Source organism: Carettochelys insculpta, chromosome 6, assembly GCF_033958435.1.
Source record: "Carettochelys insculpta isolate YL-2023 chromosome 6, ASM3395843v1, whole genome shotgun sequence".
Taxonomy (NCBI): Eukaryota; Metazoa; Chordata; order Testudines; family Carettochelyidae; genus Carettochelys; species Carettochelys insculpta.
The window spans coordinates 64,378,640-64,395,610 of record NC_134142.1 but is presented as its reverse complement, the minus strand read 5'-3'; the positions used below and the strand labels follow the sequence as shown (position 1 = coordinate 64,395,610).

Here is a 16,971-nt window from a genome sequence, read left to right as displayed (position 1 = left end):
GGACTGGCAGATGGAGAACTTTTTGTTTTGCAAATGTTCAGAGTTAGCTCTAGGCTTTTGTAAGCTTCAGAGACTCAGTTAAGGGTTATAGCTGCACATTCAAAGCAAGATCTACAATCATCAGCATACTGGAGTTTGATTATTGTTGCTGATGTTATTTTAGTTTTGGCCTGAAGATGAGAAAAGTTGAAGAGGTGGTCATCAGTCTGATATTGGCTATCAGTGCCCATGGAAGATTTTCTTGGATTAATGTTTTCATAGCTGATAAGGGAATAGAGAAAAGCATGGTGCTAGCACACAGCCTTCTTTTATACCAGTTTGGCTGACAAAGGGTCAGAGGCAGAGCTACTGCCAGATTAGAGGCAGTCACCAGGTTATTGTAGTCTTTCAATTGTGATAAATTTGCTTGGGCAGCCAAACTTTGAGACGATTTTCTACAGAACCTCACAGTTGATGGAGTTGAAGGCTGTGGCCAGATCAATTAAAGACCATCTGCAGCTCCTGGTGATGATCTTGAAATGATTCCTTGATCTGCCTGGCTGTGAAAATTGTATCATGGTGCCGCATGATGTTGTGAAGCTGTACTTGGACTCTGGAAATACTTCCTGTGAAGGAAGGAGCAGGCAGTTCAGCAAAATTCAGCACGAATCTTCCCAGCGATGGAGAAGAGGGCAACATGACCCTAATATCACCATTTGCAGAAAGGGAGACCAGTGATTGTGGCAATTATTGAGGAATGGCCTTTGTCTGTTGCCATAAAGAAGACATCTTTTAGTGCTATGAGTGCTGTCTCCTATCTTGTGCCTTGTCCTCTAGCCTGAATGGCATCTAGAAAGTTGAAAGATGTCATATCATGTTGGAACTTAATTGTTACTACTTTCTTGAATTTTATTTAGCTGCGGAGCTGGTCTGCATTACCTGTTGACTTCATGAGGATTGAACAGCCTATATTTTCCATTTTTCAGGAAGTTTAGCAGGTTCTCTCCTCAGAAAATAATGTTGAAAATGTCTGTAAAGAGTAGACAATATTATTGTTCCCTGGGACTTCCAGTTAGAAAGGGAATGGACCTGCTTTATTAGCAGAGGATCAAATATTTCTATGGGTTTCTTGAATTTCAGTACGTGTGATGTGGCCAGACTCAGCCATAAGAGGGATTTAATTTTAGAAGGTCTGCATCAGAGTTACTTTCCTATTTGCATTATTTTTCCTCTTAATATGAGCAGGATTCCTCAAAGTGGCTGTTTTGGGGCTAATGTTTGGATTACATGGCTGAACTGATCAGTCGGGTCACTATAGAGAGCAGTAATTGTCTCACTATAAAAATGGTCCTGATGCTGGAAAGAGAATGCAGATCCCCTGCACACATGTGAAGTCCGTTTGAACCCACTAAGGCCCCCACACAACCACCTACATGATTCAGTTTGGTTGGTGACATCAGAAAGCTTTAAAGGGGGAAACCCAAAGGAAAAGTGAGTTCAAAGTAGCTCTGTGCTAAGTAGTACCATTTTTGTGCGCTTTGTTTTGTTTTGGTTTTTTTTGGATTATCTTGAAATCGTTGATATTTATTTTATTTTTTTTAATTCTTCATGATTTGTACTATGTTAAATCTGTTGACAGTTTCACTTAACTTGATTTTTTTTTTAAAGGAACAGTTCCAAGTGGAGTTGTTAATGGAATACCCTTTGCGCTGTCTAGTGTTGGTTGCTCAGGTTGCTGCGGAGATGTGGAGAAGGAATGGGCTGTCCCTAATAAGCCAGGTACTCTCTATAGTGTATTTTAGTGATTATCTCCTGCTAGTTTGTGCGAACATTTCCCATTTGTGCTAAGGGTGGCTGATACACTTCATGCAGAAGACACTCATTTGGTATGCCTTTAAAACATAAGTGAAAATGCAAATACCAGGGTATTACTGAGCTTATAATTATCATTGCATGAAAAAATGTAAAATGAAGATCTGCAAGTCCCAAACAAGGACTCTTGCTAGGTTATCTCATAGTTATCAGTAACAAGCACTTCATTTATAGCACTTCGTATTTTTAGATGCCTCTCCTGTTCCCAGAGAGTAGTTATCAATGGTTCAGCCATGCTGGAAGGGAATAATGAGTGGGGTTTTCAGGAATCAGTTCTGTCCAATATCTTCACCAGTGGTTTACGTAATGGTATAGAGAGTGTACTTGTAAGGTGTGGAGATTATACTAATCTGGCAGAGGGTGCAGGTGGCTTAGAGGACAGGATTGTAGTTCAAAATGGTCTGAACAAAATGGTCTGAGATAAAGACGATGAAGTTAATAAAGATAAATGCAAAGTACTTCACTTACTAAAGTTCAGGCAGTTTCACACATACAAAATGGGAAATGACTACCTAGGAAAGAGTACTGCAGAAAGGGATCTAAGGGTCATAATGGACCACAAGCTAAATGATAGTCAACAGTGTGGCACTATTGCACAAAAACACAAGCGTCATTCTGGTATGTATTAGCAGGAATGTTGTAAGCAAGACATGAGATGTAATTCTTCCTCTTTACTCCACACTGATTAGGCCTCAGCTGGCATACTGTGCCCAGTTCTGGGTACCACGTTTCAGGAAAGGTCTGGACAAATTGGAGAAACTCCAGAGAAGAGAAGCAAAATGATTAAAGGTCTAGAAAATGTGACCTTTGAGGGGGTTTATTTAGTTTGGAAAAGAGAGGACTGAGAGGGGACTTAATAGCCAGTTCCCAGTAACTAAAAAGTTGTTACAAGGAAGAGACAGAACATTTTTTCTTCTTAACCTCCGATGAGTGGGCAAGAAACAATAGGCTTAAATTGCAGCAAAGGGAAGTTTAGGTTGGACGTTAGAGAAAATCTTCCTAGCTGTCAGGGTGATTAAGGACTGGAATATATTGCTTAGGGAGACTGTGGATTTTCATCATTGCAAATTTTTCAGAACAGGTTAGATAAACACTTGTCAGGGATGGTCTTTGATGGTGCCTCTTTCTGCCATAAGTGCAGGGGAATGGACTTGATATACTCTCAAGGTTCCTTCTGTCTCTGTTATACTATGATTCCTCACTGAAGACGCTACATTTATTTTATTCCTATTTAGTGGGTGCATGTTAATCTAAAACTGCAAACTGAAATGAGGTGCAGTTTGAGTAATGTAATGGATTGTCTGAAGACTTGAAAGCCACTGTATCCCAGTGTAGGCTCATTTTAAAATTCTGGAAACAAATGTTTGAAGTGTTTTTTGTGGGGGGAAAAAAGTACAGGGAATATAAAGAAATCCCTGAGATGACTATTGAGCTTGTCTAGTGAAACCTTGTATTGTTTGTTTCCACAGGTATTCTATTACCAGGATGTTAAATGTAGAGAAGAGATGTACGATAAAGACATCATCATGCTGCAGGTAGAAACCTTTTAAGTTACTGCCAAGACAATCACACAAACTTCTTCTCTCATTCATCAAATTTTGTGAGGTTTTGCTTTTAATTTTAATCCATGCTATATAGCAATATAAATTATAACAAGCTTCCCTATATTTGGATAGGACCAACTGCACAAATGACCCAGCCATGCATTACAAGCAATATAATGTAGAAATTCTCTACTTCTTTTTGTCATTACTTCCTTGCTCTGGCCTGTTTTCTGCATCTCATATTTGCCCAAAGCACAGTTTCTCTATCTTGCCTAGTAGTTGAAAATGATATATTTATGAGTGGCTTATATAGGATAAGTATAAGTTTTTTAGTTTTGTTTTTGGATGTGGTTTTAATGTCTCAACGCTTGAAAATGAGTGAAGATTTCCAAAAACATCAACTGAAACACTTCATAATATTAAATTGTGTGTTGCATAATTTTGTGCTTTAAATGTTAAACTGCTTTCACTGTTCACTTAACTCTGAATTTATTAGCTTAATTTCCGATTTAAAAGTGATGTTGGAAATTTTCTGAATAATGTTTTTGGGATGTGGGGTGTCTGGCAGATTGGTGCATCACTTATGGATCCAAACCTTTTCCTGCTGCTGATACTCCAGAGGTATGAGCTCGTCAGTGCCTTCAGGAAGATCGTACCCACCAAAGACCAGGTAAACAGCAAAGAAATATTGATGAGTTTTCCGCTTTTAAGGTTAGAACATCTACCAGGAAACTAGCTGCAGCTATTTTGCTGGAATTGTAAGACCACACCAAGAATAGTAACTTATAAGTTACAAGTGATCCACTGGTTAGCTGAGTGATTTTTTTATAATCTGTATTAGAAAATTTCTTGTTCTCAGTGTGTGTGTTTTTTTTAAAAAGAGGTTTTACTGTCTTCAGTACTTCGGTCCAAATTGCTTGGTAGTTACCATGCAACTCAAAGATGTTAACATTGAAATGGCATATGATTTTATCAAAGAAAGGCAATGTGTCTTTCTAATGTAATTCTCTCCACATTCTGTGTTAGCATAATGCTTCTGGATTCTTTAAGGAAAATTCATGCATCTTTTTTCCCCTGAATGCAGTTTTCTTGGGTTTTTTTCCTATCACTTCTTCACGGGTTTTGGGGGGAGGGGTGTTCACCTACCTCTTCAATTAACAAAATTTTTCTTGTTCTGTTCCCTCCTACTATGTTAATATTACATATTTTTAGTGGACTAATCCCCATAGATGGTAATCCGGGCAGTCTTGCTTGACTGTAATGCTTCAGGTTGGATAATGACTTTTCTATTAAAGCGGTAAATTCTAAACATTTAAGCTGGGACCAGTGTCATTTGTGGAAACCCATATGTTAATTTCAGGCCAGGAATTCACATTTAACTGCATTATTCCTTGATCCAGCAACCTTTTTAAAAATTGTTTTCTTTAAACCCAATAGGATTTGACAAAGCAATGCAATATATTAATAGAAGAGATGCTGCAGGTTCTCATCTATGTTGTGGGTAAGAGTCTGTGTACTGTAAAAATGAGATCCAATTTTGTGTTTTGGGTTTTCTTTTGCTTTTTTTGAATTGGCTGTAACTTAGCTTTTTCACTCTCTGTAGGGAAGTAGTTTAAAAGTTATGGATATTTGCTGCAGGAAAGGACAGATTATCCATTACGTAATTGTCTGTCAGTATGTTAATTTTGATGATTGATGTTGATCCTGGACAACTGTTAAGTAAGTGGTTCTGTGACACACAAACATGACATCTGACACCCTTGTGTCTTGTATACAGTGTAGGTTATTAGATAATTCCACAATTTGGTACTGAAGTATAATATGAAAAGAAGGAATCCCTTAACTTTGTCTGATATCCATTATCTTGATGTGATAACATAACTAAAATGTTTCTAATATATATACATTGCCATACCAAGTATAGGTGACAGTGCTTGAGAAAGCAAAGCAAATCCCTATACCTCCCAAAAGAAACTTTATTATAGTAAACCTGCATATTTGGGTTTGTGATTGCTGGGGGATAAAAGTTTGCCAATCTTGGAGGTTTCATCACATGACACAATCTGTAATTAAGGATTAATCTCTAATTCCTGGAGACTCCAGTTCAATGCTGGAGAGATGGCAACCCTACTGGAAAAACCACATGGTGAGTTACCTGTTGGGTGCAAAGATTGCAAACCTCTCAAGGCATCTAGACTGACTATGTGTAGTGCTGGGGAGGAGCTGGTGGCTTGATACATGTAAGTATCAATAAAATAGAGAGGTTCTTGAGGACAAATTTAGGTTACTAGGCAAGAGATGAGAGTCCAGGACCTCCATGGTAGCATTCTTTTGAAATACTTCCAGTTCTACATGCAGGACTAATTAGACAGGTAGAACATTCAGTGCATGGATGAGATGATGCTGTTTGGAGGACAAATTTAGGTTTATTATTACCTGAGGAAACATTTGGGAAAAATGGAATTTATACAGGAAGGATGGTCTTTAGCTAAACCAAAATGGAATCAGATTGCTGGAACGCAACATTAAACAGGCCAGAAGAGTTTTTAAATTAAAAGGCTGAGGGGGGGAGGGGGGGGGGGGGGAAGGCTGATAAATATCCGGGAGCACACAATTCAGACAACCTTTGGTGTAGGATTTATAAAAGGAAATTCTTCACTGGGATATAGACTGAGAATAAAAGTTAATAACATACAGGTAGGAAATTCAGAGAACAGTCAAATGAAAGTTTCACGTTCAGTTACCTGACATTAAGGAAGACAACTAAATATTGACTACTTTTATAAGGGTTGGTATATAAATGCCAGAAGTCTATGTACCAAAATTTGTGAACTTGAATGCCTGGTATTAAATGAGGGTATAGGTATAATAGACTTGGTGAAACAATGATAATCAATGGGACCTGGTAATACCAGGGTACAAAATATATAGAAATGATATAAATGGTCCCAGTGCTGGAGGAGTGGTGGGAATATGTATTTTGAAAAAAAAAAAAAAGGCATTGAGTTGAATATAGTTAAAATGTAAAATCAATCAAATTGTACCATAGAATCTCTGTACCATAGAATTATAGATACAAATTCCATTTTTGAGTAATAAGAGTATAGCAGTAGGAATTGACTACTGACCAGGATCATGATGGTATTGTAAAACTCTCCAGGAGATTATAGAGGTTACAAAAATAGAAGATCCAATAATAATATGGGACTTCAACTATCACCATATTGAATGGGGTATGTCAACACCAGATGAGATGCAGAGCCTAAAATGTAATGCCAATTTTAAAAAAAGACTGCAGAAGAAATGCTTAAAATTATAGGCCTTAAATCTAATTTCAGTACCAGGCAAATTGATTGAAACTATAGCAAAGAGTAAAATTATTAGACACAGAGGTGAACATGGCATGGTGGGGGAGAGTCGGCATGGTTCTTGTAATGGGAAATCATGTCTCACCAATTTACAAAAATGGTTTGAGGGAGTCAACAAACATATGCACAAGGGTAATCAAATGGGGATAGTGTACTTGCACTTTCTGAAAGCCTTTAGCAATGTTTCTCACCAAATGCTCTTAAGCAAGCTGAGCAGTGATGGAATAAGAGGGAAGGTCCTCTCATGGAAGAGTAAATGGATAAAAGACCAAAAACAAGGGGTAGGAATATATGTCCAGTTTTTATAATGGAAAGAGGTAAAGGAGTGACCCCCCCCCCCCCCAAGATGCTGTAGTGGTACCTGTGCTGGTCACAGTATTCACAGATGATCTGGAAAAATGGGTGAATAATGAGGTAGCAGATTTGGAGATGATACAAAATATAGTTAAGTCAAAAGCTGATTCAGGATATATGAAGAGTTCTCACAAAACTGGGTGGCTGGGCAACAAAATAGTAGATGAAATGTATTGTTGATAAACACAAACTAATGTATATTGGAAAAAAATAATCTCAATCACACAAAATGATGGGGTCTGAATTAGATGTTCCCTTTCAAGAAACAGATCTTGGAGTCATTGTGTATAGCTCTCTTGATCAGCAAGTGTCAAAAAGGCTAATGTTTAGAAATTATTAGAAAAGGGATTGCTATAAGAAAAGAGAAATCTGTGGTTAGTCCACACCTGAATACTGGTTGCATTTCTGATCTCCCTATTTCTGAAAATGCATTAGAATTGGAAAAAGCAAAGAGAAGGGTAATAAAAAAAAATCATTAGGTGTATGGAGCAGCTTCCAAAAGTGGATCTGTTCATCTTAGAAAAGACATGACTGAAGGGAGATAGGACCGAGATCTTTTAAATCATGAGTTGTGTGGAGAAAGCGAGTAGGAAAGTGTTTACGTACCCCTTCACATAACACAAGAACAAGGTTATCAAATGAAATTAATAAGCAGCAGGTGTAAAACTAACATAAATTACTTCTTCACACAATGCACAGTCAATCTCTGGAACATGTCAGAAGAATGTTATAAAGGCCAAAAGTAATAACGGGGCTCAAAAAAGAATTGAGTAAGGAGAGGTTCCATCAGTGGCTCAGTAATTACCCTCTACTGTTCATTTCTACTGAAGCCACTGAACTTGACCACTGTTGGAGGATAGATGTTGGTCTAAAAGGACTACTAGTCTGAATCAGTAACAGAGAGAAGGTTGTGCTAGTCTATATACTATCAAAACAAAAAAGCAGTAAAGTGGCACTTTAAAGACTAACAAAATAATTTATTGGGTGAGCTTTCGTGGGACAGACCCATATCATCAAACCATAGCCATACCAGAACAGACTGGACCAGTATGGAGTTCTTGTGGGGGGTGGGGGGAATTAATTCATCTTATGTTTTGCCCTCAAATATTGTTTGTGTGAAAGTATCTCCCATTTCTCTTATGAAATGTCTGTAAAGATGTATTGTTCTTTGAATGATTGTACATATCCATTTCACTGCAAGTGTCTGTACGCTCAGGGCACTGTCAGAAATTTTTCCTTCAGCTGTACCCATGAGTATCTTTTCTTGTGCTTTTATGCAAAAGCAAGAAGCAGAGGTGAGGAGCCTTTTTGAATGGCAGCCATTAACTTTCCCAAAAATCAATGGGAGCCACACGTAAGTGAGAAGCAAAAAAAAAAACCTAAAAATAAAAACAAGGATTCCTTGCTCACCTGACTCCCGTCAATGGTGGGGGGGGGAACCTCAAAACAAACAATTTGCCCCACCAATAAAAAAAATACTTCCAACAAGTAAGACTACAAATCCATTCATCCCTCCTCAATCCCCTGGAAAAACAAACCAGCACTCACTGACTTGGCTCCCAACAAGCTTCTCCTGGCATTAGGTCAATCCAGGGCTCATGCTCCAGTCTAGCAGGTGGGGCACTGAGGGTTGAGGTGTCTCCAGCAGCAGGCAGAGCTGGTGCTCAAACCCCAGCTCTGTGGTGTGGGGGCTGGGAGTGCCCAACCAGTGTTAGCTGATGGCCAAGGATGTTTGGTGAGGTGCCAGCTATGCCCGTTTTATACCATCCGTGACTTTAACCGCTAGGACGCACTGTCCCTTCGCGGCGGGCAGCCCGGGCTAGGCTGACGGATGCCCCAAGGTCCTAAACACCCGTGACTTTAACTGCTAGAGCTCAGAGCCCCTTCGCAGTGGGCAGTCAACACTGACTGACAGGTGCCCCAATGGCAGCACTAAGAGCCTTTCCACACCCGTGACTTTAACTGCTAGCGCTCAGAGCCCCTTCGCAGTGGGCAGTCAGGATTGACTGACAGGCGCCCCAAGAGTTTGCCCCGTGAAGGCGGCACAACTCAACGCTAGGCTCTTAGTACTCTCACCTAATGGCCAGGCTTTATAGCCAAAACGGCTGAGGTTCTTTAATTGTGTTGGCTGCTTTACAGTAAACCAGAGAAACAAGTCAGGCTTATGCACAAATGGTTACCAAAATTTATTAAACTAGATTCTAATCATGTGGTTACAAAATTGCTAGTGCCTACTTATTTAAATGTATAGATGTTACACACACAAACAAGTTACAAAACTGAAGCCACAATCCCAAAGAAAGAAAACAAAGTATAGAGCTCTATTTCAAAATATGTATACACTAAAGATAGGAGATCAGGTGTGGGTGCTTCTTACCCTCCTTGCATCTCTCGATTCCAGCGGTGCCAAGCCAGGATCGGTCACTCAATTCCACGGAAAGACGAATAAGGGACAAGGCTTAGGGACCCTCTTAGCTGCAGAAGCCTTGGGAGGCTGTCACTTATCTGACCAGCAGATAGATAGTGAAAAGCACTCAAAAATCATGGTGCTGTAGGTTCCGTACTTATACCTCTGTACTCCTTTATTCTCTTTCTCCTTTCTTATGCCAAATTGGGGCTGGTCTGTCTGGGCGACGCCAGCTCTCGCAAGAGTAGTTTACACTTGCAAGGGAGAGAAACAATAAGTTTCGACTACTGGACATTCCTTTTATTAGGGTAAATATTTTCCCACCTAGGATGTTGGTGTGTGTGCATCACGTTATTTAGTAGGGGCTAAGAGCCATGTCTGTCACAGCTTCTCTGTCTGCTGTGAGCCTAATCGTTGTATATGTTCCCAGAGGCACATTGTAGCAGCACACCTGTGCTTCTCACAGCTTCAAAGGCTGTGCTGGAATTTGTTAAGTGCCCTGTTGTTTTGGCTCCCTTGTGTTCCCAGCAATGCTGGTCTGAGAGGGGGCTGGCTGTCTGGCTACAACCAGGGAGACTTGCTGAGAACTGGATCCAACTAAGCCGGGGTGGATCTGTCCTGAGAGCCATATGTTCCACAACCCTGGTATAATGAGTGCAGCCATCTGCAACAACAACTCAGTTCCTTTTTACTGCCCATGAGCGTTGTCAAAGCCATCTACCTTGCTTTTGTAGGTGTTTCCCTTTTTCTTAGTGTGTTAATGTTTAATAGTTGTTTTTTAATCTTAGAAAATTAAACTATATGATTAGATTTCTTATGTTACATAGTAAATGCATCAGTTCCTTCTGCATTTGAGTTCTGATGCTAGGACATGCCTCAGTCCCCTGTTTCCAAACTTTGCAGTGCAATCCCAGAAACCAGTGCCTGTCAGCAACCCACACTGTGAGTACCTGAAGTGCCTAGGAGAATCTCACATTTGAGAAGGGTACTGAATAATGTAATAATATATGGAGATTCCCATCTCACAGAACTAGAAGGGACCTCAGGAAGTCATTGAGGTTGGTCCCCTGGACCAAGGACCATCCCTGACAGATTTTTTTTTTTTAAATCTATTTGCCCCAGATCCCTAAATGGCTACCTCAGGGATCTGAGCTCCCAACCCTGGGTTTAGCAGGCCAGTGCTCAAACCACTGAGCTATCCCTCCTGCCTTCTTTGAGGACTTTAAGCCAGAATTAAAGAGAAGACAGGGAGGTCAAACTAAGCATCTTACATAGACAGCCTTGTGCCTACCCTTGGAGTCTTTCTGCTCAGGATGGGGCACCACATGCCTCTGCTTTGGTCAGGAACATTCCCACTGAGAAGTTAAAGTCACAGTACCAATTTTGTTTTCCAGTACCTAAGAAGCAGGGTTGGAGGACTACATGTGGAGACCTGTCATCTAGGAGAGCAAATTCCATGTCATTGAAACACAGTGATCAAACTGGGAAGAAGGGGAGAGTGGTATCAACACATTAGATTGCTTCATCATCAAAATCCACTCTACCCGAGCAGTAAGAGAGTCTCCCAGTACCATCTGCACTCAGGGCATGTGCGAAAGTCTTCTGAATCTCTTGGTGTTGACTTCACCAGTAGTTCAGCAGACATCATGCCCATTACTGATGGACACTGCCACGGATTTTCTGGATTCTCGAGTTCAGCACCCAATACCATGGGTACCCTATGGACTCTCTGGTATCGCCTCGTATACAACCCAGCTATGATTTCCTTAATACTTTCCTCTGCAGGCTCCCAGCACCAGTCTGTGGCATAAAGAGACATCACTTTTCCCTGACCAGATAAGTTGGAAATGGGATCTTGCATGTCATGGATATGTCATGTAGAACTTCCCTCCTCTGAGAAGGTTTTTACCTGTGGTATTCAGAAGAACTTTCCAGTTGACTGGATAATGGGGAGCCATGGGGGTTGAGAAGAAATTAGGTTCCAGTTCCATATCAGTGGTTGTATTGAACCCTTGGGGTTTCTTGCTCTCTCCAGATCCTCTCCTCTCTGCATTCTCCAGCAGGCACTGTGAATCTGCATGGCAAGAACTGCCGGAAGCCACTCCCAGTGCCAAGCCCAGTACTGAACAGGTGGCACTTGCCTCAGTGAATGTCATCTGGAGGGATTGGGCAAAGTTACACCTCAGCTAGTGTTGGGTTCCTCCACCTCATTGTCTGAATAGTATCTGGTGTTTCCTCACCTGCCACAGAGGGAGGCTTCCTCCCTAAATATTCAAGAGGAAATAGTTCAGGAGAGTTCATCCAGATGGGTTAGTATCTTGGAACCTTTGGACCTTAAGTATTTCTCCCAGTAAATGAGGATGTTCTGAAATCCACTATAGTATATTGTGCAGCATGCACCTTCCTGCCTCTTAAAGTGCCTAAAGAGTGGAGGTATCGTATCCCTTTTGCAGGTGTTTAAATATTTTTACACAACTCACTTTGAGGTAAATCTGCAGCAAAACAAGGGCTGCTGTCTCAGCTGCCAGGACTCATCCCTCCAATAGAACCTGCATTAATTTTAACCCTCAAGTATATAAAAGCATCTTATCCCTGAGGTGAGCTTAGGTTGGGTGACCTCCAGGCACAGGTATAGGCTCATGTCCTAAATGGCATAGTCCCACAGTTTGGGAACCATTGGGATAGAGGGTGGCTCCACCCTATTGTACCACTGTATAACAGTAGGAGGTAGCAGAGTGAGCATGTGCTAGCCTGATAGGTACAGCTGAGGGGAAAAAATTCCAGTGCTGGTGAGTTAGGCATGCATCCATCTGAAGGGAAATGGATATGTTCAACTCATTTTGAAGAATGACAGTTACAGAACATGCTGGTAATTGTTTTTCTATATGACTGAATTAGAGGTATATTTTAACTATCATGTTTTTTTTTCTTCCCCCTTTTCTCTCCCCCACCCCCCATCTCCCTGCCTTTTATGGCTTTCTGATAGGGGAAAGATATGTGCCTGGAGTGAGTAATGTGACAAAAGAAGAAATTACCATGAGAGAAATTATTCATCTGCTCTGCATTGAGCCAATGGCTCACAGCGCTATTGCCAGATCTTTGCCTGAGAACGTGAGTCTTTTACTGTCCCTTTCCTACTCCCTGTGGGTTTTTTTTTAAGGTAAAAGCGTTTTTCCTTTGATGGGAACCAAAGGTGTTGGTTTTGGAGTTAACAGTGAAGTATGAGTAAGTAGCAGGGGGTGGGGGATACACATCTTCCTGAAGTGTAAATATGAATTCATGGCACTCTTCCAGGAAATTGATGATAATCCCGAGTTACTCATTTGTCTGTATCAGAGAGGTAGCCATGTTAGTCTGTAGCTTCAAGAACAACAAGAAGTCTTGTGGCACCTTGTAGACTAACAGATATTTTGGAGCATAAGCTTTTGTGGGCAAAGACCCGCTTCATCAGATGCATGGGGGGGGGGGGGCGAGGGGAGTGTTCAGAGGGGTATTTAAAGAGTGGTGTCCAGTGAGAGGGAGGTCCAGAGCTGACAAGGTCTATTCAGCAATGTGGAAATGGCCCGGTATCAACAGTACTTACCAAAAGAGGAAAAAGCAAGTCAGATCAGACGGGGATGAGAGCCTTTGTCGGAGTCTAATGGGGAGCTATTAGCACCCAAAGCAGAGAAACTCTCTTTGTAAGCTGCGACTACTCCCAATGTCTGTTTAATCCATGGTTAATGGAGTCAAATTTGCAAATAAATTGCAGCTCAGAGATTTCTCTCTCCATTCGATTTTTGAAATTTTTTTGTTTCAGAACTGTCACCCTTAAATCTACCACTGAATGTCCAGAGAGATTGAAGTGTTCTCCCATGTGCTTCTGTACATTACCGTTCCTGATGTCTGATTTATGTCCATATATTCTTTTAAGTAGAGACGGTCTAGTTTGGCCAATGTAAATTGCAGGGGAGCATTGCTGGCACATGATGGCATATATTATATTAGTAGATGTGCAGATAAAGGAGCTCCTGATGGTATGGTTGGTGTTAGGTCCTGTGATGATGTCACTGGTGTAGGTATGTGAGCAGAGTTGGCAGCGAGGACTGTTGCAGGGGTTGGTTCCAGGCCTAGAGTTACTGGTTTGTGATTTGTAGCAGCTGGTGAGGATTTGTTTAAGGTTGGCAGGCTGTCTGTAGGCGAGGACAGGCCTGCCTCCCAAGGTCTGCAAGTGTGAAAGGTCATTATTCAGGATGGGTTGTAGATTACTGAGGATGCGCTGGAGAGGCCTGAGGTGGTGGCTGTATGTGACAGTCAGTGGTGTTCTCTTGTTATCCTTGTGAGGCCTGTCTTGTAGCAGGTGGCTTCTGGGTACCTGTCTGGCTCTGTCAATCTGTTTCCTCACTTCCTTAGGTGGGTATTGTAGTTTGAGGAAAGCTTGGTAAAGGTCTTGTAGATGTTTGTCTCTGTCGGATGGATCAGAGCAAATACGGTTGTACCTTAGTGCCTGGCTGTAAACAATGGATCATGTAGTATGCCCTGGATGGAAGCTGGAGGTATGTAGATAAGCATAGCGGTCCGTGGGTTTTCGGTAAAGGGTGGTATTTATGTGACCGTCGCTTATCTGTACAGTAGTGTCTAGGAAGTGAGCTGCAATTCATTTGCAAATTTGACTGCATTAACCATGGATTAAACAGAGACTGGGAGTGGCTCGCACCTTACAAAGACAGTTTCTCTGCTTTGGGTGCTAATAGCTCCCCATTAGACTCTGACAAAGGCTCTCATCCCCATGTCTGATCTGACTTGTTTTTTCCTCTTTGATACGTACAGTTGATACCGGGCCATTTCTGCCTTGCTGAACAGACCTTGTCAGCTCTGGCCCTCCCTCTTACTGGGACCCCACTCTTTAAATACCCCTCTGAATGCCCCCGCCACTCAAGCATCTGATGAAGCGGGTCTTTGCCCACGAAAGCTTATGCTCCAAAATATCTGTTAGGCTATAAGGTGCCACAAGACTTCTTGTTGTTCTCATTCCTCTGTGTCCTTCAGCCCAGTGACCTGCAGTCAAGAACATCTTAGAACCAGCTATTGTCCTGTACACGTTTGTAGTGTGACTCTACTCTGAAAAACTACTATAGAAGGATTGTACTTTGCTTCCCAAATGTCTTTAAAATTATTTCTTCTTTTGACTCTGTAGTGCCAATGGAGCTGAAAGAGAAGGAGTTAGACTTTATTCCATTTTTGCATCAACTGTTACCTTTGTGCAAATCCATTGAAAACAAGTGCATAAGTGTAGCTGAAAGTATAGTTTTGTCCTGCTGAAAAAATTGTCTCATATCCTGTGTCTACATGAGCACCTTCCTTTCGAAAGGGGCATGTTAATGAACAGGCTTGAAAGATGCTAATGAGGTGCTTTAATGAATATGCAGTGCCTCATTAGCATCTTTCAAACCCTCTCATTAACATGCCCCTTTCGAAAGGAAGGGGCTCGTGTAGAGCCAGCTATAAGGTGCAGGATGAAAAGAATCCATTTTAACTGTCATAGCCCCAACTGATTTTATGGGGCTGTTTATTGGGAGAAAAAGCCCTCTTTCCCTTTCAGATGGAATATGTTATGAAAATTATTGTAAACCCTAAACATTGAATCTACTGGTGCCATTTTTAGAGACTGAACTTTCAGAATTAAAAATCCCAGGCTGCTGTTCTCTCAAACAAATATGTAACTGTCAACTCTTGTTAATTTTGCTACAAGAGTGCCTTTCTTATCAGTGATGTGAAAAACTGCTCTTCGGATGGGATACAGCTCTGATAGAAGTACAGTCTGTTGGTAGTTCAATGAACAAAGGAGTCTTAATGTTCTCCCTTGGACATCCTTTTACATGTCTCATTCCAGAAGAGGGAATACTTACTGTTTTCCTCCTCACCAAATTTGAACATGAGCAAAGTACATTAATTCATAGGTTAAATATGGAACTGATTTAGATTGCTCTTCATTCAACCTGTCAGTTGGTTTTTGGTATATTAATGATGTCTTTTGACAAATGGTTGATTTGAGGTGATTCTGTTAGAGTAGATACGGGCTGGTATAGATTCTGCTACTGATAGGTTAGTCTTGAATATAGTGAAGTTTTATATTTTCATCATAGTATTTTAGACAGCAGTGGAACACTGCTATATGTTAATTGATGTAAAATGTGCTTTGCATTATTGTTTTAACAGGAGAACTATGAAACTGGCTTGGAGAAAGTTATCAACAAAGTTGCTGTATTCAAGTAAGCTCTTACAAGTAGCTCGTAGATAACATATAGAAGAAGAGTGAGAACTCTAAGAATATATCTGCACTTAATCTCAGAACCTGAGCCAATTGACTTGGGTTTATGAGATTAGGGCTGTGGTGCTAAAATTTGCAATGTAGATACTAGGTCTTGAGCCCAGGCTCTGTATCCTGCCCTATTCACAGGGTTTCAGAGCCTAAGCTCTGGTCCAAGCATGAATGTCGCTGCAGTTTCTAGTCCCAGAAGCATGAGTAAGCTGCAACTCTTCCGCTTTTCTTTTATTGCATTGTATGCAGAGGCCTCTTTTGTTTTGTAAGCTTGAAATACATTTGCTTTAATTTACACTTGCTTTACTGTGCACAGAATAAGACTACGAAAAGCCTGAGGGATTTTCATATTCAGTTTGAGAACTCTTGATCCTGGATCCCATGTGTTAGCGGAGGAGGTTTTGAAAAGCTCACTTTTATTGGAGGTGTCCACCACACCACTACCCACCCTTTTCTATCTTTTGAAAATTGTCCCTTAATATTTGGGTTAGACTGCTCTTTGCTTGCTTTTCTATTAGAAAATTGTTGGCTACCAGCTGTCAGTAAAAAAAAAAAAGATTCTTTTCATAGACAAGAGTGAAACCACTGCTAATGGTACTTTGATATCTGAATTGGATTTGGTCAGTTATAATAGTCTTGCCTCTGCACTCCCCAAAAAATCAAACCATCAGCAAAACTTTCCAGTTCAGGAATTGTAGTCTGCCGTATTCTGAAATGCTTGTGGCTTTCTCTGTTTACATTTAACCAAAAAGAAACAGAGACACATCTAGGATTTTTGTTTTGGAAATTGGATGGGAATTCACTAAGTGAGTGTTTCTCAAATGTGGCTGCTGGGACTTTTCTTGCGGCCACAGACTTCTGTCCTGTGTTTTGGGGTTGGATGGGGACTTAGGTAGCATCACTTTCCCATCCTGTTGGTCCTGGATGCATAGCTTTAGGCCCCAAGCTCCAGCCACACGACTTCTGGTTCTGTCCATAGGCCTTGTCCCCAAGCCACAGGGCTTTGAGCTGTAGCCACAGGGCTTCAGAGACAAGCCCTCTCTTGTCTCTCTTCCAATAGTCCAGACTCCTTTAAATGTGCATATTTGTTTGTTTTTCCTAAAGGTAGTTAAGTATTTTAGGGAAAAGTGTGAGAGCAGCCACCAT

At 41.0% G+C, this 16,971-nt stretch overlaps 1 protein-coding gene across 1 annotated transcript in view; it reads left to right on the top strand.

Annotated features, from left to right (window-relative positions):
- The window catches only part of UBR1 (ubiquitin protein ligase E3 component n-recognin 1), a 177,757-nt gene that overhangs the window by 81,002 nt on the left and 79,784 nt on the right, over positions 1–16,971 (top strand). Inside the window, exons 17-22 of the mRNA XM_074997084.1 lie at positions 1,648–1,758; positions 3,321–3,386; positions 3,964–4,065; positions 4,833–4,896; positions 12,511–12,635; positions 15,723–15,775. Of these exons, the coding sequence (XP_074853185.1) occupies positions 1,648–1,758; positions 3,321–3,386; positions 3,964–4,065; positions 4,833–4,896; positions 12,511–12,635; positions 15,723–15,775 (521 nt within the window). The remainder of the gene's footprint in view (positions 1–1,647; positions 1,759–3,320; positions 3,387–3,963; positions 4,066–4,832; positions 4,897–12,510; positions 12,636–15,722; positions 15,776–16,971) is intronic.